Raw genomic sequence first — 26835 nt, 5'->3', positions numbered from 1 at the left:
CCCGAGCTGAGAACCAGGGCCACACTCCTGGTGCTGGGAACAAACCAGGGAGCAATAAAACCCTTCAAACTGGCAGGCAGGAAATCAAACCCCAGCTGGCACCAGGCAGGAGAAATGTGCTGAAATTCAAGTTATAACGTGGTGCAACATGAGAGAAAACAACAGGGGTTTTATGAGAGTCACATACTTCATAAATGTAATTATTTTAAGCTATTTCCCCTCTCTAACTGCTGACTCCAGATCAGGCTGGAGCTCCTTTTGGACACTTCAGCTGCATCCAGGACTCCTTTGTGTGAGAAGAAGGAGTCTTCAGAGCTCTTGAAAATACATTTTAGAAGGACAAGGGAAGGAAATCCACTTTTTTGGGTTTTTTTCCCCTTTCCAAAAGCAGTGTGGTGAGAATGGAATGAGAGCAAAGAACAGGAGGCAGAAGAATGATGAAAAAAGACACAGCTCTGGGGAGTCACAGGGAAGGAGAATTTGGAATACCTACAGCTCTTGATGCTTAAATACTTAAATTTCAGGAAGCACTGCTGTGCTTTTAAAAGAAAACAATATTTTTTAGCTGGAATGATTTCTGGAAAAAAAAAACAACCCAAAAACAAATAACAGGGTGATTTCAAGCTGTACCTTTGGTGTCTCAACCCTTTCCTCCTCCATAAAAGCTGCCTCTCCCTGGCAGCTGGAGGGAGGGAAGGAAAAGGTTTCTGCTCCTGAGGCTGAGGGGAGCCCTGGAGACTGCAGCAGCCTTGGGTTTGGGGAATGCAGGTTCACCGAGGGCACCACGGCCTGGGCCTGGAAAACAGAACTGAAAAACTCAAAACTGGAACAGCTCGAGGTGGGGAGCAACGCCCAAAGTCAGGGATGGAACAATGTGCAGCCCAGGGCCAAAGCAGAAGTGCAAGATTTATTTCTTGGTTCAGGATGAAGAACATTCTTAGCCTTTAAACTTGGGGGGAAAAAAAACCAACATTACCACCCCCAAAACAGCCAGGCCAACCCCAAATGGAATTAAGCTCAGTACTTATTGAAGCTGACTTATTCCCAGCAGCACAGACAGAGTTTGGGGCTTCCTGGTGCTCTAAAATTCCTTTTTTATATTGAGTACAAACCCCCCTGACTGCTACCAGGAGGCTCAGGAATGGTTTCAATGACTTTTTTTGGGAAATTTCCTAAGAATCAGGAGAACAGGGATATTTTCCCTGGTTTTGAGCCTTTAATTCCTGGAGTGCAGTATCCACACCACTGGCCAAGAGGAAACAATCACCCTCAGCCAGGAGCTGTGGTGCCACCATGTGTGAAAACAAATTATCCTTGGGACAACTGGCAGGCTGTAACTGAAGAATAAAGGGGGAATGTGGCTCTAAAATGCAGGAATTCAGTACAAGAGGTGTTTTATTTCTCCTTGTTCATCCTGCTTTTAATACATCTCAAAACTGATCATTAATACGTCTTAAAATTGATCATTTTCTCTGCAATACTGTGACTTTCTATCACAAGAACCAAGTTTAAACCTGGGTTCAATCTTTGTCACGCTGTTCCAGGACCTGTGTTTTCATAACTGAAGCTGGGCTTCAGCTCAGCAGAACCCAAATATCCCGAAGGGAATCTCTCAGGTCAGCCCTCCCAAGGCATCACTGGGAGACGAGCAATGAGATCCTCGCTAAAACCAAACCCAACATTTGCATTTTAGGCTTCAGGATGAAACCCCACCGAGCAGAGAGGGATTGCAGGTGGGAAGGGAGGGATTTTGGAGGGGAATGAGGCAGAGCAGCCCCGGGGTGAGGAGGGAGCTGACATTGGCCATGGTCTGCTCGGTGATGGCGCTGGGCTGGCATTTAAAGCAATTTAAGCTTCAGGATGAAACTACACCAAGCAGCAATATTTGAAACGCAATATTTGCATTTTAGGCTTCAGGACAAAACACCACCAAGCAGTGAGGGATTCTAGATGGGAATTCTAGATGGGAAGGGAGGGATTTTGGAGAGGAATGAGGCAGAGAAGCCCAGGGGTGAGGAGGGAGCTGACCTTGGCCATGGTCTGCTTGGTGATGGTGCTGGGCTGGCATTTTAAACATTTTAAGGCTCAGGATGAAACCCCACCGAGCAGAGAGGGATTGTAGGGTGGGAAGGGAGGGATTTAGGAAGGGAAGGAGGCAGAGGAGCCCTGGGGTGAGGAGAGAGAGGCAGGTGAGCCCAGGGTTGAGGAGGGAGCTGACCTTGGCCATGGTCTGCTCGGTGATGGCACCAGACCGGCATTTTCAGCATTTTAAGGCTCAGGATGAAACCCCACCAAGCAGGGAGGGATTGCAGGTGGGAAGGGAGGGATTTAGGAAGGGAAGGAGGCAGAGCAGCCCCGGGGTGAGGAGGGAGCTGACCTTGGCCACGGTCTGCTCGGCGATGGTGCTGGGCCGGCGCTGGCGCGCGTCCACGCGCTGCTCCACGGGGAAGCTGCTCCTGTGCGACTTCAGCCTCTCCACCAGCAGGTAATAGATGGCAGCAAAGTGGTTGTAGCTCTTGTTCTGCAGGGACTGCAAAAACAAAATTAAAAAATAAAATAATAAAGCACAGCGTAGGAATGTGCCCCCTGTTGATGAAGCGGCCAAATCATTCTCTGTCTGCTTAAAAAGGTGAAAAAGCCCAGGAGTTTCTTTCCCAAGGACACCGCATGGGACCTTTGGGGCTTCACCTCACACCTGGGGCTGAGGACAGAGGCCAAGAGGTCCAAACTGTACCCAAATGTACCCAATTTGGTACAAAGGTACCTCACAGGACTTTTGGGGCTTCACCTCACACCTGGGGCCGAGGACAGGTGTGTTGTACCCCCATTTGAGGTGTTTTACCCCCATTTCAGTGTGTTGTACCCCCATTTCAGTGTTTCACACAAATTTCAGCATGTTTCACCCCCATTTCAGTGTGTTTCACCCCCATTTCAGTGTGTTGTACCCCCATTTCAGTGTGTTTTACCCCATTTCAGTGTGTTGTACCCCCATTTCAGTGTGTTTCACCCCCATTTCAGTGTGTTTTACCCCCATTTCAGTGTGTTGTACCCCCATTTCAGTGTGTTTTACCCCCATTTCACCATGTTCTACCCCCATTTCAGGATGTTCTACCCCCATTTCACCATGTTCTACCCCCATTTCAGTGTGTTCTACCCCCATTTCAGTGTGTTCTAGCCCCATCTGAGTTTTACCTCCACAGTTTTCTGCTGGTCTATGCCCAGGCTGTGCATCAGCCTCAGCACCTGCTCGTTGTACTCCCCCAGGGAGGGCTGGTTCTCCTCTCCTGCTGGGTACAGGATTGGCCTCTGGGCAGGAACCTCCACCAGCATCCACTTGTGCTCCTTGATCTGAGCGATGCTCAAACGTTTGGAAGGGTCCAGGACCAACATTCTCCTGATCAGGTGCTCACACTCTGTCGGAAAGGGGGAAAAAAATAAAAAAAAAAAGAAGAATTTTAAACGTAGTGACCTACCAGCCCAGAGATGCATCACTGCTGCTAAAAACCTCTCAAAACAAGACTAAAAATCACATTAAAGTGGAGAAAAGCCCAAATTCTTCATGGCCAGCAGTGCCATTCCCCCTGCCCACCTTGTGGTTACCCCAGCATTTATTCAAAGCACACCAAAATGAGTAAAACCATCCCACTGTTACCTTCTGACATGAAATAAGGGATCCTGAACCTCCCCTCCAGCACTCTCTGCCTCAGGATGGGCAGGGTGGGTCCATCAAAGGGCAGGGCTCCACACACCAGCACATACAGCACCACCCCCATGCTCTGTGGGGAAAAAAAGGGAATTTTCAGCTCAGTTCCAAGCTCCCAGCAGTGTCTCTGAGGGTGCAAGCCAATTATTTCTGCAGAAATAATTATTTTCTGCTGAAAAAGGGAATTTAGACGCAAAGGAGGGAGCTGCACATGGGTGACTGAGAAGTGAACCCCAACTTCAGCTGAGAATTTGGGATATTTTTATCATTTTATTATTTATTATATTATTATATATTCATTATAATATTATTTATTAATATGCTATTCATTAATATAGTATTTATTATATTTTTATTTATATTATCTACTACTAATTATTTATTATATTATATTATATTATATTATATTATATTATATTATATTTTATTTTATTTTATTTTATTTTATTTTATTTTATTTTATTTTATTTTATTATTAATCTCAGCCTTGCCCAAACAAAAGCCACCCTCACACAGCAGCCCCTCAAAGTGAAAAACTGTAACATTTTCCATTTCATGCCTGTGGGGAGGAGTTTCTATGAACAGTGAGTTTAGGGGATTGTTCAATGTGAGCAAAAGGGGAAATTCTGGGCAAGAGCTCTGCTGCAATTGTTTATTCCTGGAAGGATGCAATGAATTGGCAGTGCCAGTGGGAATGTTCTTGCCAAAAAAGTCCCAGTGAGAGAACCACAGCAGCCTGGCACAGCACTGGGTCTCTCAAGGGGGAAAAAGCAGGTGTTGACCTCAAAACTTTGTAAAAATGCTGAGATTTTACAATTAAATATAGATTTTTTTAAAAAGAAAACCCTGTCAAAAACCGAACTGGGGATTGCTGCAAGCTAAGCACCTTCACAGAATCCTTAACTCAGAAGTGAAGGTGATTTTATTTTAAATACCAAAACCTTCTCAGGTTAAAAAAATCAAATACTCCAGATCTGCAGCTTAAGCACAATCAAATATTCCAGATCTGCAGCTTCTGAACAATCAAATATTCCAGATCTGCAGTTTCAGAAAAATCGAATACTCCAGATCTGCAGGTTAAGAAAAATTGAATATTCCAAATCCGCAGTTTCAGAAAAATCAAATATTCCAGATCTGCAGGTTAAAAAAATCAAATATTCCAGATCTGCAGGTTAAGAAAAATTGAATATTCCAAATCTGCAGCTTCAGAAAAATCAAATATTCCAGATCTGCAGGTAAGAAAAATCAAATATTCCAAATCTCCAGCTTCAGAACAATCAAATATCGGTTCCAGCTTCCCAGAAGTGGACTGGAATGCAGTTAAAATTCAGGATGAAGGTACCCAGATGTCCAGCTGGGGTCCCTCGTACTGCTGCCCTTCAAAGACCTCTGGGGCTGCGTAGGGGGGGCTCCCACACCACGTGGTCAGAGGCTCCCCGCTCTTGTAGAAATTCCCAAAGCCAAAATCTGTGGGAAAAAAAAGAAGGGAAAAGTCACTCCAAGCTTCCACTGCAGCACAAAGAATAATTCCAGGCACACCCCTCTGTGATTTCATCCCAAATCCTTCTGTGGGGACAATCCCAATCCCATGCTGGGATGCTGGATGTTCTCTGTTTTTGCTGGTTTTGTGTCGTGGAATTATTGAAACACTGCAAAACCTTCACAACCTGGAGGAGTTTCGAGTACATTTGTAAACAGCCATTATTAAAATTCAACAAACTGTCAGTCCCAGCAGATAAATGAGATTATTGACTTGCCAAGAGATAATTTGAGATTTCCTGGGCTTTCCTGAGGTGCTTTCTAGCCTTGAACACACAACAAATTCTGACAAGGTTCGGAGCTGGAAGGAAGGAGCTGTGCCAAGAGCAACAGGATGGGAAAGCACGGGGACTTTAGCTGGGAAGGACAGACAGACTTTAGCTGCTGCTGGGGCTGTCTGCAGCCCTTGGAGTCACCAGCCCACAAACAAAACATTCTTTTAAATGTTGCTTTTTATGGCTTCGTGCAGGACAAGCTGCGGTCTGATATTAATCAGAATTTTTATAATTCAGGCGTGAGAAGCAAAAGGAGCTCAGAGACAGAGGCTGGTGCTGCTGTGAGAGAGGTGACAAACAGGGTGACATCAGGCTGGGGATGCAGCTCTGAGTGTCCCTGGGAGGTGACAAACGGGACACTGGGAGGTGACAAACAGGGCTCAGGCAGTGGATCCAGCTCTGAAGGCTCCCAGAGATGATCTGAGGTGACAAACAGGGTGACATCAGGCTGTTGGTGCAGCTCTGAATGCTCTGAGGTGACAAACAGGGATGCTGGGAGGCGACAAAGAGGGCACTGTGAGGTGACAAACAGGGCTCAGGCTGTGGATCCAGCTCTGAGTGCTCCTGTGAGGTGCAAACAGGGCTCTGGGAGGTGACAAACAGGGCACTGGGAGGAGAAAAACAGGGTGGCATCAAGCTGTTGGTTTAGCTCTGAATGCTCTTGTGAGGTGACAAACAGGGTTCAGGCTGTTGGTGCAGCTCTGAATGCTCCCAGGGATGCTGGGAGGTGACAAACAGGGTGACATCAGGCTGTTGATGCAGGTCTGAACGCTCCCAGGCTGCTGGAATGCTGACCAGCAGATCCCAGAGCTGATAAACGCTGTGGTTACCACAGGCTCTCCTGAACCATCCCATTCACCCCGTTTGTGTTGTCTGTGCTGTTCAGAGGAGCCAGAAAACCACGGGAGATCCCTCAGAAGCAGAGAAACAGAGAAAGATTTAACAAAAAATCAGAAAAGTCACCCTGGAGCTGGTTTGGGGCAGCAGGGCAGAGCTGGGGCTGCTGACACGGAGCTCTGGGGGAAAGGACTGGGGGCTGCTTCCCCAGCAGCCTCTAATGGATCTCCACCTGCAAGACCACTCAAAAACGAAGCATTTTGGGAACAGTTTTGGTTTTGGAGCTGGGAATGAACACCCTGCAGTGCCCTAAAGCCCTGGTACGTGCAGAGCCCGACTGTCCCAGCCCCAGAGGGGACCAGGGTCAGCACACCCGATAGCCTGCAGGGTGAACTCTGGCACCTGGGCTCCATCAAAGGCTGCTGCCAGCCAGGCTGGCTGCCAGGCAGGCTCTGAAGGTCAGGGTGTCACAGCAGAGCCCAGGGTGTCACACAGAGCCCTGACGAGCAGGGATGGTGACGCCACCGCGGCCCAGGGACGTCACCGGGCCCGGCGGCCAAGGCCGGCTCAGATTCCAAACTCCTGCAGGAGCCAGGGGTGGAACAGGACAGCACAGCCCTGCTGCCCTCCCTCCCTCATCCCCCTGCAGTTCTGCAAAGCCTTCAGCTGCAACAGCACAGGGGGGACAACAGAACCCACCCCAAATCCCCCCATCCCTCTGGGTAACCCCAGCACGGTGGCACCTTTTCCCCTCTTCCCTTTTATCTCCATTTCCCTTTTTTCCCCTTTCCCCTTTCCCCTTTTCCCTTTTTTCACCTTTTCCATTTTCCCCTTTCCCCCTTTTTACCTTTACCTTTTTCCCCTTTTCTCTTTTTTCCCCTCTTCCCTTTTTTCACCTTTCCCCTTGTTCCCCTTTTCCTTTTTCCCCCTTTCCCCTTTTCCCCCCCTTTCCCCCTATCACAGCCAGACCACTGCTGTGAATTTTTTTTATCATTATTCCCTTTTTCTTCCCACAGAATTGGCTTGGCCAGGGTGACAATGCCTCAGGAGGCACGAGGCCATTCCTGCTCTCCACAGGAGCATTTTGCCACCCTGTGTAGGTGTCCTTAAATCTGATTTCTCCCCTCTCTTATCTCGGATTTGTCAGGTTTTCAACATCCTCATAGTGCAGATAAACATCAGGTTTTTATCTCAGAGCTGCAGCTCTCCCTCGGGTGCCACCCTCATAAATCTTCCTATCAGATTCACAAGTACAAGAACATTTATTTGTAAGCACAGCTAAAGAAAGCATGACCTGCTTGGGAGCACAAGGATTTCAAATCCTAAAAAAGTGACATTCTTTGCCTGTCCAGACTGGGATTTAAAGTCACCTCTTTGAAGAAATCACCAAAAAGAAACATGAAGAAATCTGAGCAGCAAAAAGCCAGTGTAAGAGAAGCCCCAGGTTTATGTAATTATTACCATCAGATGATGAATTTTGTGATACACAAAGGTTTTATTTCTGGACCTCAGGAGCAAGGACACATCCTGGAGGTGCTCCTGGCCCCTCAGAGCAGGAGAAGTGCAGAGCTTGCAGTGCTGAACTGGCTGAAGAGCAGCTCTTGGCTGGCTCTGATGGCCCTGTGACAGCACAACTGACTGAGCTTTATTAGAAAATCCATGAATGAGAGGCTGTGAATTGCTCCCAGAAGGAGCAGCCACAGCCAGAGGGAATTCCTCACCAGCCCCTGTGCCTGCAGTGCTGTCCTGTACACCTGGACCATGATTTCCCCACTCTGCCTCAGCCCTGCGCTTCTAAAGCTTCAATTTCTTCTCTTTTCATGACCAATGAAGCACCAGAATCCTTCAGATCTGAATTTCAGCAGCACAAAGCACTGCCAGACACCTCCTGACTGGCACTGGGCTTTTTCATGGAATACATGAATTAAAACCAGTGCTCTGTATGTCAGCAACTGGCTCTTAGCTTTAAAAAATCCAATTCTGTTTTCTCTTATTGGACAAAATAATTCCCTGGGTGGGGGAGATCAGCATTATTTGTTAGGGTACACAATTTCTTGTGCTCACCCCTTTTGTCTCCATTATTCTCCCCACACAAATGGCTGGGAAACAATTTGTAAGCACTCCAGCATGGATAACATCCATGAAAACCCTTTCAAAGAAAAAAAAATCAGGATTTAGTCAGGATCCTGGATGCTTGCTCCATGGGGCTTCCTCAATTTTTAATTACTGCACTGTCAGTTGAGTTGCCCCACTTTTTGGAGTGGCCAGGATTCAGTTAAGCACAAAAAAATCATCAGTCTCTCATTCCCCCCCTTCCACCTTGTTCCTCTTTTGCCATTGCTGATCTGTCACAGCCATTCTGGATCCAAAGTGGTCATTTTTAACCCCAAAAATGTCTCATTCCAGAAGAAACATCACTGATATTCGAGGGAAAAAATGTGCTAGCCCTCAAAAAAAAAAAAAACCAAACCAAACAAATCAAACATATGCCAGCCACAGAATTCTAAAAGGACTGAAATTGGGTTCATTACCAGCGGACTGAGATTATATAATGGAGTGATCTCCTTAACATTTCCCTGAATCTGCACGTTAAAATAAAAAACAAACCAAACAACAAAAAGCCCAAAAAAAGGCCATCATTTGCAGCATTGTGTTCAGTTGAATAAACTCTGTGTTTGTGCAATCTGCAAATATTGGCTCTGCACAGTTGTGGTATTTGGTTTCTCAATCTCATTACCCTCTTCAGAATAATCTTGAATTTCGAAGGTATCATTTTTTCGAGCGCACATCACGCCAATGGAATCTGTTTTCCCCTTAAAAATGGAAAAAAACCAGCCTGAGCTTTCAGCCCCGTTTGCAATCTGAGAAATGGCAGAGCCACTGCAGCTTCTGCTGAGCCTCCAGCAGGATGGCAGAGCCTCTCCCTGGTGCCTCCAGAAGCCTCCCAGAAGGAGCTCCAGAGCTATAATTAATCCATTCTCCTAAAACGAGGAGCAGAACTCAATCTGCCTGCCTTGCAGAGAGCCACAGGGAGCTTTTGTTGGAGGAGAAATGTGAGCCTGGCAGATAATGGGCACAGAGGTGCTGATAAAGGCAAGGTATGAGCAGCAAACCTGACCCACTTCAGGGGCTGAGGGCTGAGCAGCCTCTCCTGACGTCAATGCACATTTCCCTGTCCAGCAGCAGCTCCAGCCTCCTTCAAAATAACAGTCTCTGCCTACCTGGGCTGCTGCAGGCAGCAGGGTGTCACAGTTTCCTGCAGGCACCTCAATCTGGGGCTGCAAGGACAAGAACAGGAGCTGGGTCCCCATTCTGAGCAGGTTCGGGTTTCAGGGGTGCATTTCTGGCTGCACAGCAAAGGTGGAGCTCAGAGAGAGCTGAAATGCCTCAGATGCCCTCAAAAGCAGCAAAACCAAAGGACACAGCACCAGTGCAGCTGCTGAACTCTGGGGAGAGCCAGGCAGGGCTGCCTGGCCAGTGCTGAGCACAAATTCCACATTAAACCTGGCAGGGAATTCCTCACCTTCCCCCTTTTCTCAATGGACATTTTAGCTCATTGATACCTTCAGTTTTGCTACTTGCACTAAAATTTAAGGGCTCTGCTCCCAACCACCTCTTCCCTTTTACAAAATAAACCTATCAAAGCTCTCACCTCAAATTCTTTACTCATCCTCTGTTTGTTGTCCAGTTAGAGAGAAAAGATCCTTAAAATTCTGCCTGTCCCTGTCCTTTTAGAGCAATATTAACACAAAACTATTGGATTTCAGTCCAGCCTCAGGCATCAGAGGTGGCAATCTTATGAACCCACAGGTTTTGGACCACTTTTGAATGTTAGTTTATTCTCCCAGTGGCTGAAATACAGAGGTGACTTTGTGCATGTTTCAGTGTTTGATAAAAACTGCTGTGTTCTTGAGGAGCAAAAAGCTTCAGTAAAAGTCATGGAAGCAGGAGAGCAAAGCAAGAGAGGTGACTGTGCATATTTCAGTGTTTGATAAAAACTGCTGTGCTCTTCAGGTGTAAAAAGCTTCAATAAAAGTCTTGGAAGCAGGAGAGCAAAGCAAGAGGCCCACTGGAAGCTAAGAAGAGCTTTATCAAAAGAATTCATCAGTTCTTGTGCTGGTTTTTCCAATTCCTACACGACCTGAAAGCAGAGGAAAAGCCCAGCTATCAGAGCTGGGATCCTGGCTGCCCTCTGTCCTTCCCCAGCCTGATAAATGAGCCATGAGCAAGATGAACAACTGGAAGAGGCTGTTCCCAGGGATCTGCACAGGCCAGATAACTCCAAAAACCCCAGATAAACCCTGTGCACTTCGTCATCCTTCCCCTCTGCAGCGAAAAATCCAACAACTGACTCGGCACAAATCACTACAAAGTTTCAGCAGCCTGAGCTTTCCTCCAGCTCCTTCAGCAGCCAGGCTGGACACAGGGAGCTCTTATCAACCTGATAAGGACTGAGATCCATGGAGGAACCAGTTCATGGGCTCATTTACAGCCCACCTGTAATTAACTCTGTGCACTGGAGAAGTGGGGCAGCAGAGCAGCTGGGGCAGGGCAGAGCTGATGGAATCTCCTCATCCCATTTCCACTATAGTTCTAATACAGCATTTTCTTTTCATATAATATATACCATAAAATAATAAATCAGCCCTCTGAAACGTGGAGTCAAGATTCTCATCTCTTCCCATTTTGGGGTTGCCTGCAAATTCCACAAGGCAGGAGTTCAGTCCAGCATGGAAGATCAGGTGAGTGTGCAGGAAATTCTGAAAGGGACCCTGGTTCACCTGGGAGCAACCAAACTGGAGCTCCTGAGGTCCAGAGCCTTTCCTAGGAAGCATAAAAATAGCTGAAATACCTCAAAATATCACTTAAATATGAAATTCCCAGTGCCAGAACAGCTCCTGGCTCTCCTGAGATGCTCTGGAAGGAGCTTCCCCCAAGGGATTTGCATCCCTGCAGTGCTCAGGACATCCAGGGCAGGAAAAGCTCTGGATGCAGGAGCTGAGAGGAAAACAAGCAGAGGTCACTCTGGAAATCTGAATTCTTGTGTTAGGCAGGAATTCAGTCCTGGAATTCAGCAGGAAAAGAGCTGAAATATCCCAAATTATCACTTAAATATGAAATCCCCAGTGCCAGAGCAGCTCCTGGCTCTCCTGGGATGCTTTGGAGGGAGCTTTTCTCAGGGGATTTGCATCCCTGCAGTGCTCAGGACATCCAGGGCAGGAAAAGCTCTGGATGGAGGAGCTGAGACCCCTGAGGAGCTCTGGAAAGCTCTGCCAGGCTGAACATTACAAGGTGGAGAGAGATCAGAGGGCAAAAACCTGGCAGTGAAGGCAGGAAAGAAAGCACAGATGAACAGCAGCACAGAAATTCCCTTTTTTCAGCTCAGTTCCCCAGAGCAAAGGGGTGACTGGCAGCCCTCAGACTGAATTTAGGATTTATTCAGTATAAACTGGCCTGGTGAATCAATTATCTCTCAGCCATAACTCTCCAGGTGCTGTGATTGCTGCTGGAGGTGGGTTCAGGTGTGAAATCAGAAATGAAAACAGGAAAACCACCCCAGAAATGGCAGCACTGATGAACCCACCTGGGGAAGGCTCCACAACCCTTCCACCATGCCAGAAATGCCAGCAGGGAAATGAAAAGGAAAAATAATCTAAAAATGTTTCATCATTTCACCCTTCTCAGCCTGACAAAGGGAATTCCTTCTCCTTCCCTCACTCTTTCCCTTCCTGCTCCCCTGTTCTTGAAGGCTGAAGTTCAACAGTCCCCCAAATCAAGAAATTCTCTCTTTTACCCATTTCCAGCCTCTCTGGGCTAAAGTCAGCGTGGAAGGATCCGTGGAATTGTAATGAAAATGATTTCTATTGCTAGCAACATCTGCTGTGTTGAAATTTATAATTAAAGTGAAATCATGCATGCAAAAAGGAAAAAAAAAAGAATCAATAAGCTTCCATTTTGAGTTGGTTTTTTTTTTAATGTTGAAAGAAATTATTTGATTAACTCTGTTTTAACCTGAACATCTGGCAGCTTTAAAGACAGCTAGAAAAAATGTCTCTATATATTATAATGTCTATATACATTATAATGTCTACATATATTATATATATTATTAATATATATAATATTAATAATATATATAATGTCTATAACTAGTATTATGTCTATAACTATTATAATGTCTATATATAATATATAATTAATATATATTATATATATTAATATTATATATATAATGTCTATAACTATTATAATGTCCACATATATTATAATGTCTATAACTATTATAATGTCCACATATATTATAATGTCTATATATATATAATATATATATATTATATATTAATATATAATATATAATGTCTATAACTATTATAAAATGTTTATAACTAAATATTTTTTCTTTTTTTTTTTGCTTTTCTGGAAGTTAATATTGGAAATTTGGATGGACTTTGACACCCACCATGGAGGAAAATTCACGTGGAAAACCACAACGGAATCACAGGCAGCACCAGAGGGGGATTTTATAAAAAAAAAACCTAAAAATAAAGTGGAGTACCTGCTATTTTGATGTTCATGTTGTTGTCCAGCAGGAGGTTCTCAGCTTTGAGGTCCCTGTGCACGATTTTCCTGCCATGGCAATATTCCACTGCGGACAGGATCTGCCAGAACTTGCGCCGCGCCTCGGGCTCGCTCAGGCGCCCGTGGCTGGCCAGGTAATCTGGGAAATGAAAATAAAATCACCCCAAATCAACCAAATCTGCTTTAATCAGCCTGGACAGCAGGCAGCAACGCTGATTTTTAATGGTTCCCCCCCCCCAAAAAAAATTAGCAGCAGGAAAATCAAATTGATTTCCAGGCTCTTAATCTTGCAGCTGACCCACCGAGAAAATGGAAGAAATAAGGAAAATTTTTTCTTTTCTTTTATGGCTACCTGGTCAATATTTACACAATATTTTCATTTGCATAATGTTTTCCTAATATTTCATATTTTTTCATAATATTTTCTTGGTAATCTGGGAAATAAAAGCAGCAGAACTCCAATAAATCAGGTTTAAATCAGGCTGGGCAGCAAGCAGCAATCACAAAACTCAATGATTTCTTCCCAATAATTAGCCCAAAGGAACTCAAATCAGCTTCCAGCTTGTTGTTCTCCCAGCCAAATCTCTGAAAAAATGGAAAAAATAAGGAAATTTTTCTCTTCTTTTATACCTATCTGGTCAATATTTGCACAATATTTTCATATATTTTCACGTGCATAATATTTTCATAATATTTCATAGTTTTCATAATATTTTAATATTCCTTCTTTTATAGCTACCTGCTCAGTATTTTTTTACTTATAATATTTTTTTTACTTATAATACTTTTACAATATTTTCACAATAGAACTGATGGTAATCTGAGAAAAAAAAGCAGCAGAAATCAAGCAAATCAGGTTTAAATGGATTTAGGCAACAAGCTTGAAACTCAATGTTTTCTTCCCGATAATCAGCACAAGGGAACTTCAAACCAACTTTCAGTTTGTTGTTCTCCCACTCAACCCTTCGAAAAAATGGAAAAAAAAAGGAAATTTTTCTCTGCTCCTTCTTTTATGGCTACCTGGTCAATATTTTCACAACCTGAGAACTCAAATCATCATAAATCAAACAATTCAGGTTTTAATGGACTGGGCAGCAAGCAACAACACTGAAATTTAATTTCTCCCAAATAATTAGCACTCAAACCAGTTTCTAACTTGTTGCTCTCCCACTCAACCCTCCAAAAAAGTGGAAAAAAAGAGGAAATTCTTTTCTGCTCCTTCTTCTGCAGCTACCTGGTCAATATTTCCACAATATTTTCACACCACAATTCATGGGGAATACTTGGAATCATTTACTTCATCATCCTGGACACTTCAAGCTTTAATTCCTCTTATGTTTCACATCACACTTCACCCTCTGAAGCCTCAGCAGTGGCTGTGTGCTGGATAAATGTATTTTTTTTTTAAATTTCTGGGAATAAAAACCAGCACCCCAAAGGTGCCCATGCTGACCTCTCTCTCCTCTCCACTGCGTCACAGGCAGAGAGAACATTTTGTTTTCATATTTGATTACATTGTAAAAACCAATGGCAGCCCTGAAACCAAAAACTCCATTTATCCTCAGGAACAAAAACAAGGGGAGCAGCAGTGGCTGGGCGAGGGAGCAGTTTTAAAAACCCCTGTTCTGGGGGAAAAATCAGAGAATCAGGGCCTGGGATGGGCTCAGAACACCCCACAAAGAATGCAGGTAATGGCCAAGGAGCAGCCAGAGCAGAGATTTGAGAGTGATTAATTTTATAGTGATTAGGTTTATAGTGATTAATTTTATAGTGATTAATTTGATCGTCTACAGCACTTGTGCAACACCAGATCCCAGCAGCAGCACCTTGCCCAGCACAGCTCCAAATCTGCCTTGGTTAGCCTGTGTTTTATAGAATTTTTAATTCAAATATCATTTATGGGTCTTTGTTAGCTTGTGTTTTATAGGATTTTTAATTCAAATATAATTTAGAGGTCTTTGTTAGCCTGTGTTTTAGGGGACTGTTAATTCAAATAAAATGTAGGGGGCTGTGTTAGCCTGTGTTTTAGAGGACTTAATTCAAGTATCATTAAGGGAGCTCTATTAGCCAGTATTTTATAGGATTTTTAATTCAAATATCATTTAGGGGGCTGTGTTAGCCTGTGTTTTATAGGATTTTAAATTCAAATATCATTTAGGGGCTTTGTAACTCTGGCAATATTTTCATTTCAACTCTTCTCTGTGGTCAGAGCTGGTCTGTGGGAGCTGCAGCTCAGCTCAGAGCTCCCACCCCACCTCACACACTCTCAGCTGGTTTCACTTGGCAAAGCACAAGAACAAACAAAAGCCTGGCAGTAAAGGGAGATCATAATATTTGCAAGCTAAATATCACTCAGGCACAGAGTGACTGACAAATCATATGACAGCAAGGTGAAGTCAGATATCAAAGGCACAAACTCAATTAGCCCTGAGCTGTTAATCCAGCATTTGTTGGCAATGCAGAAGGAGTTCATGGGAGGAGTGTCGGGGGGTAGGATGGTCAGGATGGATGGAGATGAGAGATTCTTGAAGCCAGGGCTTGGAATTTGGGGTTTATTGCAAAGGATGTGGGTGCAGGGCCCTGCTTGGGCCTGCCAGGCACAGCTCAGAGCAGGACTGAGAGAGAGAAAGAGAAATAAAGAGAGTGGTAAAGAGAATGAAAGAGCAAGGTTCCTGTTACAATACAATAAATCTTCTGGTCGTGGAATTTGGGGTTTATTGCAAAGGGCCAAGTGCAGGGGCCTTTTGGAATTTGGGGTTCATTGCAAAGGATGTGGGTGCAGGGCCCTGCTGGGAGCTGCCAGGCACAGCTCAGAGCAGGCCTGAGAGAAGTAAAGAGAGAGGTAAAGAGAGAGAAGGCAGGAGTGTGATAAAGAGAAAATGAGAAAGAGGGGATCAGAGGGTGAGGTTCCCGTTAAAATACAATAAATCTTCTTCTGGTCTTGGAATTTGGGGTTTATTGCAAAGGGCCTGGGTGCAGGGCCCTGCTGGGAGCTGCCAGGCACAGCTCAGAGCAGGCCCCAAAGAGGAGCCCCAAAGAGGGAGAGAGGAATAAAAGCAAGAGGGAAAAAGAGAGCAAAGTTCCCATTACAACACCATAAATCTTGTGTGTTGAATATTCTAATTCTCAATAACCAATCTAGTCCAAGATACAAATCCTATAGCATTTCCATGCAGCCTATAAGAATCATTACATCACCATCCTGTGTTACATTTTAAACCCTATAAACTCCTCTTGGGCCCCTTCTGCCAAGCTGCAGGGTCTGCTCTGCCCCTTGGGCCTGTCTGCAAGCAGAGGGTGTTGTTCCATCAAAAGGGGATCACCTTCAGCAGCCACACCATTGTTTTCCAGTTGTTCAGTAACTGAGGGATCTCAAAGCTTGCTTTCATTTCAATCTCACTGATAGTTTCCATATTCTCCAAATCTTTTGCCAGGCAATCATACTGATAAGGCTTTCCTGTTTGATCTCCCCCAACATTCATGAAGCCAAGCTGGCCTTGGCTTTTATGGCCCTACCAGGATTTACTGGGAGATCTCAAACCCAGAACAAATCCCTGATTCTGGGATCAGCCCTGTCCCTCCTGCAGCTCCAGGGGTTGTGCATTAACCAGAGGGCAAACAGGGACGGGCATGGTGCCAACCCTGGGCACAGCAGCCACTGTCCAGGGACCCTGCAGGGGACACCTGGGACCTGCTGGGGACACCAGGACCTGCAGGGGACACCTGGGACCTGCTGGGGACACCAGGAGCTGCTGGGACAGAGCCACAGCTGGAGCTGCTGCAGAGCCCTGGGCATCCTGAGGGGCTGGAACTGCAAAACCACCTCTGCCAGGAAAGCTCCAAATTTTCTACATTTATCTCAGCCTGCTGTCATCTCTGGCTACACCTTTCTACAGCAGGGATTGGGATTTTTAAAAATCTTATAATAATTATATTTTTAAAATATATAAATATCTACATAAAATTATAAATATCTATATTGTGTAATAATAAAATTTAATTTCATTATAATTTGCTATATATATAAAATATAGAGAGAATTATATCTATTTATATTGTATAATAAAAATTTAAAACTTTAATAAATTTAAAAATTCATTTTTAATAAAAAATAATTTTAGTTTTAATACAATTATATTACATTTATTTATGATAATATTATAATTATTTTATTTATTGTATATGTATTATATAATGTATATTATATATTATATATATTATTTTATATATACCATAATATTATATATATTATATAATGTAATGCATATTATATTATATAATACATATTGTATATATTCAATCTATATGTAATATATAATACATATTAAATATATACAATAATGTCTTTTATATTACATAATACATATAATGTGTATATATTTGTATATATTTTTTTATTTTATTATAATAAAATAGAAGCCAGAAGTGATTTTGGATTTGCAGCCAAACCAGCAGGATTTTTGTCCCAAGACAAAGCACAGCAAAAGCCACACTGGAGACCAAATGAAACAGAGGAAATCAGCTATAAAAGATTTTTAACTCTGCAGGTGCACAGAAATATTCAATCTAAGAACAGACCCAAAAGATTCTTATTGACATAGACACCAGGAGCGCATTAAAAAGTTCAACATGCAAATATTCTCCTGCTTACCAAAAATCTCCCCATTTTTGGCAAATTCTGTCACGAGGTACAGCATGCTTTTGGTCTCCATCACCTGTGGAGGCAGAAATCACACATGAGGGCTCGTGGGAAAAGCAAAAAAGCCAAAAATCACCCAAAAGAATCCTTATTTTTATGGTTCTCTCCTAAAGCTGTGAAAGTTCTGCCTCACACCTGGAATTGTCACAATCTTCCAATGTGTGCAAACAAAATAATCGAAAGCTTCACTGAGAAAAATCCCCAAGTTCAAAAAGCCATTTCAGATTTCAGGACAATTTCAAGGTATTTTGGGTTTATTTCAACAACCTCAGAGAAACATTTCAGCATCAGCTGAACTTGTCTGTGGGCAAGAGCTTTGTGAATTTGATTTTGCATTTTACGTATGAACTGGCCTGAAAGTCCCAAGAGACTGCTCACAAATAAAAGCAAACCAGGGAGACAATTTGAAGGCTATTTTAAAAATAAACTCATTTATCAAATGCATTTTTAACCAGGCACTGAAGGAGTGAGCACCACCCAAGCATCACCATCCCTTCAAGTGCTGATCTTCAGACTTTATTTAAATATTCTCAACCTCTCTTCTGCCATTTTTGAGTGGTGTCATTCATTCAGAAAGGAACTGAGGGGGGATATTATCAAATAATAAATTGCAAGTTTATAAATTGCAAATTTAACTCCTTAAGCTCCACCTCCACCTGGCACATCAATATTTTAAAGACCAGGTTTATTTTTTAAATAGACCATTTATTTCTGAAAATTTTTAAAGGCCAGTTTCTTCTGCATAAAATTAATTTAAAGCTGAACTGGTCTTAACTGGGATCTTCATTTTTGTTTAGCAGAACTAAGAGAGGGAAAAAAGGGGGAAAGAAAGGAAAAAAAAGGGAAAAGCCCCTCTAGGCCCACCTGGTAGAGTTTTATGATGTGTGGGTGGTCCAGCATCTTCATGATCTGCACCTCCCTGTAGATCTTCTCCAGATTCACAGCATCTAGCTGAGATTTGTCAATGATTTTTATTGCCACCTGCAGACCAAGAGCAAAAATGAGGTTTAAAAACTCCCCCAACGCGAGTTCACCCTCATTAGGAAGGGAAAAATGCAGCCCCAGGCTGAAAAATACAGCAGGGCAGCACTGGAAGGGTCTGGGGTCCCTCCAAGGGGCTGCAGGGATCTCACCCACAGCAGCATGAGAGGAAACGCAGGTTTTCAGTGAGAAAAACCAGATTTTCTTTGAGAAAAAGCAGATTTTCTTTGAGAAAAAGCAGTTTTCCATGAAAAAAACCCAGATTTTCCATGGAATGGAAGGCACAGAACAGGCCAGTGCTCCAGGTGCTCTTAAATCAACAATTTGCAGTGACCAAAATCATCCTAATGGTGCCCATTTCTGGAGTCAAGGTGACAAATCTGAGTCCCACAAAATGATATTTTAAGAGAAAAACTGACAATGCAAACCTAGGGGATCCATGCAGTTGCAGCTGTGACACGTTTAATTAATTCAAATGCTGTTATAGAAGGGGATCTTCAGTTCATCCCTTCAGAGAAAAAACTCTGCAGGTAAATTTACCAGTCAAGCCTTGGAAACACATCTCAGTTAGTTCACAAAACACATCCTGGCCCTGCTGGCCTTGTTTTTAGCCAATAAATGCAAAGGGAAGATAAGTCTAGATGCTGAAGGGATTAAAAAGCTACAACAGAAGACATTTAAAGTTGAAACCAAGAAGAAAGTGAAAATTCAGCCCCTGCACATGCAAAGGGTAAAAATGCTAAAGAGTGCTGAATATAGAAACGCTGTTTATTCAGCCTGAATGTCACTTTGTTAATGCTGAAGCAGGAGCAAACAATCTAAGTCCCACTAATGCTTCCAATTATAACAGAATTTCACAAACTATTGAACAGGGGAGAGCTGCTGGAGACAGAAATTCATGGGAGGTGAGCCTCATTATCTGCTGACACTGACTGTGGGCCCACCTGAGTTCACAATTAACTATTTACTGATCTCAGCTCACTCTGATTTTCCTTCCTTAAAAGTCACTTTTTTCCCCTCAATTCCCAGGGAAATGTACAACCTCAAGTGTGCAGGAAATGTGTCCATAAAATGGATATACCTGCTAACACTGACTGTGGGCCCACCTGAGTTCACAATTTACTATTTACTGACCTCAGTTCACTCTGATTTTCCTTCCTTTAAAGTCCCTTGTCTTTCCCCAACTCCCAGGAAACTGTACAACCTCAAGTGTGCAGGAAATTTGTCCATAAAATGGATCTACCACAGCAGAGCAGCAGATTAAACACCTCAGCTCGTTCTGCATCTTCATCTTGCCAGGACCAGGGGAGGGTTTTACAGAAGAACCTCTTGAAAGTACTCAAAATCCAGCAAAGTCTTCCCAAGGATGTGAGGAGGAGCAGGGAATTGAGCAGCTCCTTTTGGAGCTCAGCTGTCTCTTGATGACAGGAAAAGGGATGTAATTCTTAGAGGTGGAGAAGCTCCTTCAAGGCACAGAGCAGTTTCCTATGGGTAAAGTGTGTTTTGTTCCTAAACATGCAGCTTGCCAACAATTACTGGCAACAGTCTGAAACAAACAACAACAACAAAAAAATCCCAAATTTCAAGATATAATGTCAGCACATGCTTCACCTACAAGGAAAACCAAAAGGGAATCCCTGATCTCCCCCTGTCACCAGGTTTTGCTCCTTAAGGAGTTAAATTCCAAGGTATCTTTGCAGCTTTCATGCTTCCTTCTCATTTAAAAACCCAAGGAACTGCAGTTATTTCTTATTTCCTTCCCTCTTCCACTGAAGGCCCAGGGAATGGGAGTTTGCTCAATCCTCCCCTGACATCTGGGAATTGCAGCTGCCAAGGAGTGAGGATGAAATGCTTGTCAAGAAAAGATGAAAGTTGTTCTGCTCCTCAGCTACTCCAACTGTCACTTTTCATTGTTTTTGTTTTATTCATTTAATTCTTGAAAGGGAAAACAAAGGCAAAAAGCAAACACCCAAACAAAAAAAAAAAAACCAAAACCAAAACCACAACACAACCTCCTGTTACAAATTCACATTCAAACAGAGCTTTGTCCCTGCAGGTTACAGAAATTCAGATTTGTTAACCCAGGACATTCTTAAAATAGATAAAATGCATTAAAATTAACCAACACAACTTCCTGCAGTCTGGGAAAACTCCATATTTTCCTGTGTGGCACAGGGAGCTGCTGTCTCTGCTGGAGTTACTCGCTCTGCAAATACCTGAGCACACCTGAGCTGGTGCCACAGACCAATCCAGGGCCTGCAGGGTCATTTTCCATACTTATTTCCAGATAAAAACACAAATTCCCTGTAAGAGCAGCCAGGTGAAAGCCCATCTGGGAGAGCCAGGCTTTATTTTCCCCTGGGGAGCAGCGAGCAGAGCTCCTCTGCAGGGGATTAATCCTTGGGGAAGGGGTTAATTAAGGATTTGGGGGTGGGTTCCCAAATTCCCTGCATTTTCCAGGCAGAGCCTTCACTGCTCCAAACCTTTTCCTTATTCCCTACATTCCAAACTTCCCTACACTCCAAACCTTTTCCTTATTTCCTACACTCCAAACCTTTTCCCAATTTCCTACACTCCAAACCTTCTCCCTATTCCCTACATTCCAAATCTTTTCTCTATTCCCTACATTCCAAACCTTTTCCCTGTTCCCTACATTCCAGACCTTCTCCAACTTCCCTACATTCCAAACTTCCCTACACTCCAAACCTTCTCCAAACCTTTTCCCTGTTCCCTACATTCCAAACCTTTTCTTTATTCCCTACATCCCAAACCTTTTCTCTATTCCCTACATTCCAAACCTTTTCCCTGTTCCCTACATCCCAAACCTTTTCCTTATTCCCCACATCCCAAACCTTTTCCCAATTCCCTAAATCCCAAACCTTTTCCCTATTCCATCCCCATCCCATATCACTGGAATCAAACCTCCCCATCTTCTCCCAACTTTCCAATTATTATTCCTGCTCTCCTCCTCCTCCCCAGGAAAATCTCTGCTCATTTCCACGCCTCATTAGCAGGAGCTGCCCTGGGATCACAGGATTTCTGGGCAGCAGGATCAAGGATGGAGCGTGGCAGGAAAAAGCCACGTGGCCTCCACTCAAATGGCACCAAACACCCAAACAAGGCAAGCAAAGGTCGGGTTCAGCCCCCCCTGGGAGGACTGGCAGTAAAAAGGGCCAGGCAGCACCTCTAGTCCTAATATCTTTAATTAATTTATTTATTCCTGATATCTTCATCACTTAATATCCTTATTAATTCCCCCCTGGATGGACTGGCAGTAAAAAAGGTCAGGCACCTCTATTCCTACATATCTTTCTTTAATTTATATATTCCTAATATCTTTATCACCTAATATGTTTATTAATCCCCTCCCTGGGAGGACTGGCAGTAAAAAGAGTCAGGCAGCACCTCTATTCCTACATATCTTTAATTAATTTATTTATTCCTGGTATTTTATCACCTAATATCTAATAGAAATATTAGATATTTATTAATCCCCCCATTTTCCCCAACTTTCACACTTCTGTATGGTTGTTTAGAACTTGCATTAATTCAAGTGATGATTTCTGATTTTGTTTGCACACACCCTGTGTTGCTCTCCTGCTTCATGTTTGTTTCCATTTAATTTCCACCTCTGCTCACAATTTGTGGCAACAATTTTATTTTCTCACCTGTAGCCTTTCCATAGAAAGGATGGATTGTACACAATCCATAAGTGCTGCATTCAAGGTAATGAGAGCCCATCTTTTTTAATTTGATGGTTATTGGCTAGGCAGAGTTGTGTTTAGAAAAAAAAAATAAAAGCAAATATTTTAAAGGTCAAAGTCATATAAAACATAATTTCAAAATGCCAGTGCTAGAAAATCCCAACAACAAACAGGTTCTGAATCTAAAGGGTTCAAATCAGGAGATTCAGGAGAAACTTTGACAAGGAGTCCTTTTAAAACAGGATTTTGGAGCAAATCTCAGCAGCATCACAGCATCCTCCTGCAGCACAGACCTGAGGGTGCACCAGCACAGCCCTTCCAGGACCTAAAAACTGAATATTCTCCCACTGGAACTTAAAGAACAATTTAGAATAAGCTTGGAATATGAAAACCCTTCAGGCTGGAGTCATTACCAAGCAGGATTTCCACTCTGTGTGTCAGGGATCCAACGATCAGGTGAGCTGCTCCAAGCTGGAAGTGCTTATTCCAAAGAGTATTTGGCTGGAATTAATTTCCTCTGACATCACCAGAAGTGATCTTAACAGGGTTCCCCTTCCTCAAAGATTGTGTAAATACTTCCAGCAACCCAGTCAGCAATTCAGTTCCAGAAAAACACTCTTGCATCTCTCACTGCAGAAGTCAGAGCTGACTCAAAAAAATCAAAGACCTTGACAAAAAAATCCTCCAGCAGAGGCAAATTTGCTGTAAAAATCCCACAGAAGAGAAAAAGGCTGCAGACTGGACAGAAAAGCTGGTGAAAAAAAAATAAATTCAAGATACCAGAATTCAGCAGCTCCTTAGGACACAGAGGAAAGAATCATCCAGGACTTGGGGAGCTTTTTAAGCTCTGTGTTTTCTGTAACCTTTGCTATTTCCAACAATGCTAAACAAACAGGCTTTCTAAAACGACAACAAAAACGAAGATTAAAGTTTTCATCTCCATCACAAAGCCTGCCAAAGAAACGAGGGCTGAAGAGCAATGACAACCGAGTATCTTCAAGTGGAGCATTTGCAATTCTGGCACATGGCCCCAAACTTGGGAAGGGAGCGCTGGCACCGCTTGGCTCTTCCGCAGGAGCAAGGAAGGGCTCAGAAAGAACCGAGTTGATGATGAACTTGAGAAATGAGGCAAGAGGAGAACTTCGCTTCAGTCCCTGCGCTGCAGAGCTCATCAATCACAGCGTGGCCAGAGCCCTGTGAGCACCAGGGCTCAGCTGAGCTCCAGATTTCAGGAATGCCCCCATTCCTTAGGGGATGATTTTCCCGCACAAGCTCGCGGTGATGGACACCTGCAGCCCTTCCAGTCCGCGCCTGGGACGGGGTTTTAATGACTTTGGTCAAGTACAGAGCAGCAGGAACCTCTTCCTCAGTCACCAATGAAACAGACCAGAAGAGAGCCTTACAAAAATCTCACCTCTAGGTGTAGCAACTAAAACTACCTAAAACAGAAGAGGAAGCTCCAGAGCCATTGCTCTCATCAAATACCTCCTTTTTTTTTTTTTCCTTTCCTTTTTTTTTTTTTTTTTAAAGTGAACAGGACTGCATTTTTACCCAGGCAGACTGACAATCATTTCTGTTTTAGGTAAAGCACCAGGTATTAACAATAATCACCGGGTAATACACGGGGGCGGTGAAACAAAGGGGCTAAAAATGGTTGGATTTGGTGAAGTTGGAGGATGCCGTGCTGAAGAATTCCGCACACACACACCAAGTTCCTCTGCTGGAACAGATAACCCAGCATTGCCCGGGTCAGGAACCCCCAAAATCCCCAGGGCACCACGGCAGGCACAGCACAAGGTCTGACCCTCCGCAGGGAGCAGAAAGTGGTGCTGGAGCAGCACCGGAGCATCCTTGGGGTGCCACCCTGGGGCGACGCCACCACCCCGGGGCGATGCCACCATCCCGGGGGTGACACGCCGCGGGTGGCATCTTGGGGGTGACATCCCGAAGGGGAGGGGGGTGACATCCTGCGGGTGCCATCCTCGGCCATCCCCCCGCGGCCTCGGGGGCGTTCTCCTGCCGTTCCCCGGAGGATGCGAGCGGGAGAACCCCCCCCACCCCGGGCGGCCGGGGCTCCGCGTCCCCGCGGGAGGTGCCGGAAGGGACAAAAGCGGCGGCCCCGGCCCCGGCGGCCCCGGCCCCGCGCAGCCCCCGCGGCCCCGCCGCGCCCCCCGCGCCGTGCCCACCTCGCTGCGGGTGATGCGGTGCCGCGCCAGCTTCACCACCGCGAAGTTGCCCTTGCCCAGCGTGCCCTCGATGTCGTAGAAGCCGACGCGGACGGGCCCGAGCCCGCGGGGCAGCAGCGCCGGGGGCCGCCGGGGCTCGGCCATCACCATGCTGGGCTCGGGGGGCGGCGGCGGCGGCGGCTCCGGCTCCGGCTCCGCGCGGCGCCCCCGGGGCCGCGCCGCCCCCTCCGCCACCGAGCGAGGCACCGAGCGACCGAGCGGCGTCACCGCGCGCGTCACCGCGGGCGGGGCCTCGCCATGGCAACCGCCCCGGCACGGCCCGCCCCGGCTCGGCACCGGGACACCGGGACAGGGACAGTGACACCGGGACACCGGGACACCGGGACACCGGGACACCGGGACACCGGGACACCGGGACAGGGACAGTGACAGGGACAGTGACACCGGCACCGGGACACCGGGACACCGGGACACCGGCACCGGGACACCGGGACACCGGGACACCGGGACAGGGACAGTGACAGGGACAGTGACACCGGCACCGGGACACCGGGACACCGGCACCGGGACACCGGGACAGGGACAGTGACAGGGACAGTGACACCGACACCGGGACACCGGGACACCGGGACAGAGACAGTGACAGGGACAGGGACAGTGACACCGGCACCGGGACACCCGGGACAGTGACACCGGGACACCGGGACACCGGGACACCCGGGACAGGGACAGGGACACCGGGACATCGGGACAGGGACAGTGACACCGGGACACCGGGACACCGGGACACCGGCACCGGGACACCGGGACACCGGGACAGGGACAGTGACACCGGCACCGGGACACCCGGACACCGGGACACCCGGACACCCGGGACACCCGGGACCGGGCACAGGGACAGAGCCACCGGCACCGGGGGGACACCGCGCGGGGACAGGGACAGTGCCACCAACCCCCGGGCGACACCCGCGGGACCCGCGCTGTGTCCCCGCCAGTGCCGCCAGCCCCGGGGCACCCGCGCTGTGTCCCCAGGGCTCGGAAGCCACCGGAACGTCCCCTCCGCGCTGGCATTTCCCGGTTCAGCGCCCTCGCCGAGGGACGGTCCCCTCCCTGGGGCAGGTGGCACCGCAGCGCGGCCGGGTGCCTCGGGTGTCTCCAACCCCTGGGCAGCGCTGCCACCCTCCATGGGAAGAAGTTCTGACCCGTTTTGGGGTGGAACTTGGGGTTTATTTTTAAATTTCTGACCGTTGTTCCTCATCCTGTCACACTGAACAGAGGCTGTCCCCATCCTCTGACACCCTCTGGAGATGTTTGTCCCCCTTGGTGACATCCCCTCAGCCCTCTGTGAGCCAAACACGCCCTGCTCGTTTTTGGATGAAGAGGAACAACCTCAGGCTCTCTGCAACTTCCTGAGGAGGGAATGTGGAGAGGGAGGTGCTGAGCTCTTCTCCCAGCCACAGGACACATGGGGATGGCTCAAAGCTGTGTCAGGAGAGGTCCTGGAGGTTATGGAGCATTTCTGTACCAAGAGAGTGCTCAAAGCTTCCCAGGGAACTGCTCAGTGGCCCAAGCCTGGCACTGTCTGAGGGGTGTTTGGATAAAGCCCTTAAATGACTTTTGTGATGTCCTGAAGTGGCCAGGCAGATGCACAGGGTGATTTTTGCAGGTCCTTTCTCAGGGAATTATTCTTCTCTTTTTACTTTCTGCACATTTGGAAAGGCAGATTTGGAAGTTCTGTGGGTCCCTTTGACCTGAAATGGTCTGAGGACCGTCAGAGCTGAGAATGTGTGAAGAAATTTAAGGCCCTTTCTGCTGAAATTCCTTTTCAGTGCTGAATTTCCTTTTCAGTGCTGAGTCCACTCATTCTGCTTTAGCACATAAGTGTGCATTTAAAGGATACACTTACCAAGTGTGCATTTAAAAGGTGCACCTGCATTTTCAAACAGGTGTTTGTTTCAGCAATCTTTGCTCTCTGATTTCATGCCTGTCCCTCCCTCTCCCCTGCTCCATCCCAGGCTGAAGGATTGGTGCCTTCCTGACATTTGGGAACCAGGAATCACTCCTGGAATCTTTTAGTTCCCCTGACTAAACCAGGCCCATCCCAGAGCTGATGGCACAGCACATGCCTGTTGAATCAGCCACAGAGCTTTAGGAACACACAGAGTGGACACTAAAAAAAAAAAAAAAAAAAAAAAGAAAAAAGGAAAAGAGTGGAAGAATGCAAGGAACAAAGTTGTGTCATTCTTTCCCTTTTTAGGCAGATTTTACACGTAAAGCTGCCTCATCCTTGTGAAAAGTTACTTTTGTTCTGTGTCAAGCAGCGATGACTGTT

The 26835-nt window shown here is 45.6% G+C and overlaps 1 protein-coding gene across 1 annotated transcript in view; it reads right to left on the bottom strand.

The window, feature by feature from the left end:
* SIK2 (salt inducible kinase 2) overlaps window positions 1–24653 on the bottom strand; it is a 34298-nt gene extending 9645 nt beyond the window's left edge. Inside the window, exons 1-9 of the mRNA XM_066564339.1 lie at window positions 24504–24653; window positions 18497–18613; window positions 17585–17648; window positions 12911–13072; window positions 5046–5170; window positions 3653–3776; window positions 3193–3413; window positions 2378–2530; window positions 631–795 (exon numbers count right to left, since the gene is read on the bottom strand). Of these exons, the coding sequence (XP_066420436.1) occupies window positions 631–795; window positions 2378–2530; window positions 3193–3413; window positions 3653–3776; window positions 5046–5170; window positions 12911–13072; window positions 17585–17648; window positions 18497–18613; window positions 24504–24653 (1281 nt within the window). The remainder of the gene's footprint in view (window positions 1–630; window positions 796–2377; window positions 2531–3192; window positions 3414–3652; window positions 3777–5045; window positions 5171–12910; window positions 13073–17584; window positions 17649–18496; window positions 18614–24503) is intronic.
* Window positions 24654–26835: the final 2182 nt, after the last annotated feature.

The sequence above is a fragment of the Molothrus aeneus genome, chromosome 22 (assembly GCF_037042795.1).
Source record: "Molothrus aeneus isolate 106 chromosome 22, BPBGC_Maene_1.0, whole genome shotgun sequence".
Classification (NCBI taxonomy): domain Eukaryota; kingdom Metazoa; phylum Chordata; class Aves; order Passeriformes; family Icteridae; genus Molothrus; species Molothrus aeneus.
This window is presented reverse-complemented; position numbering and strand designations above follow the sequence as displayed.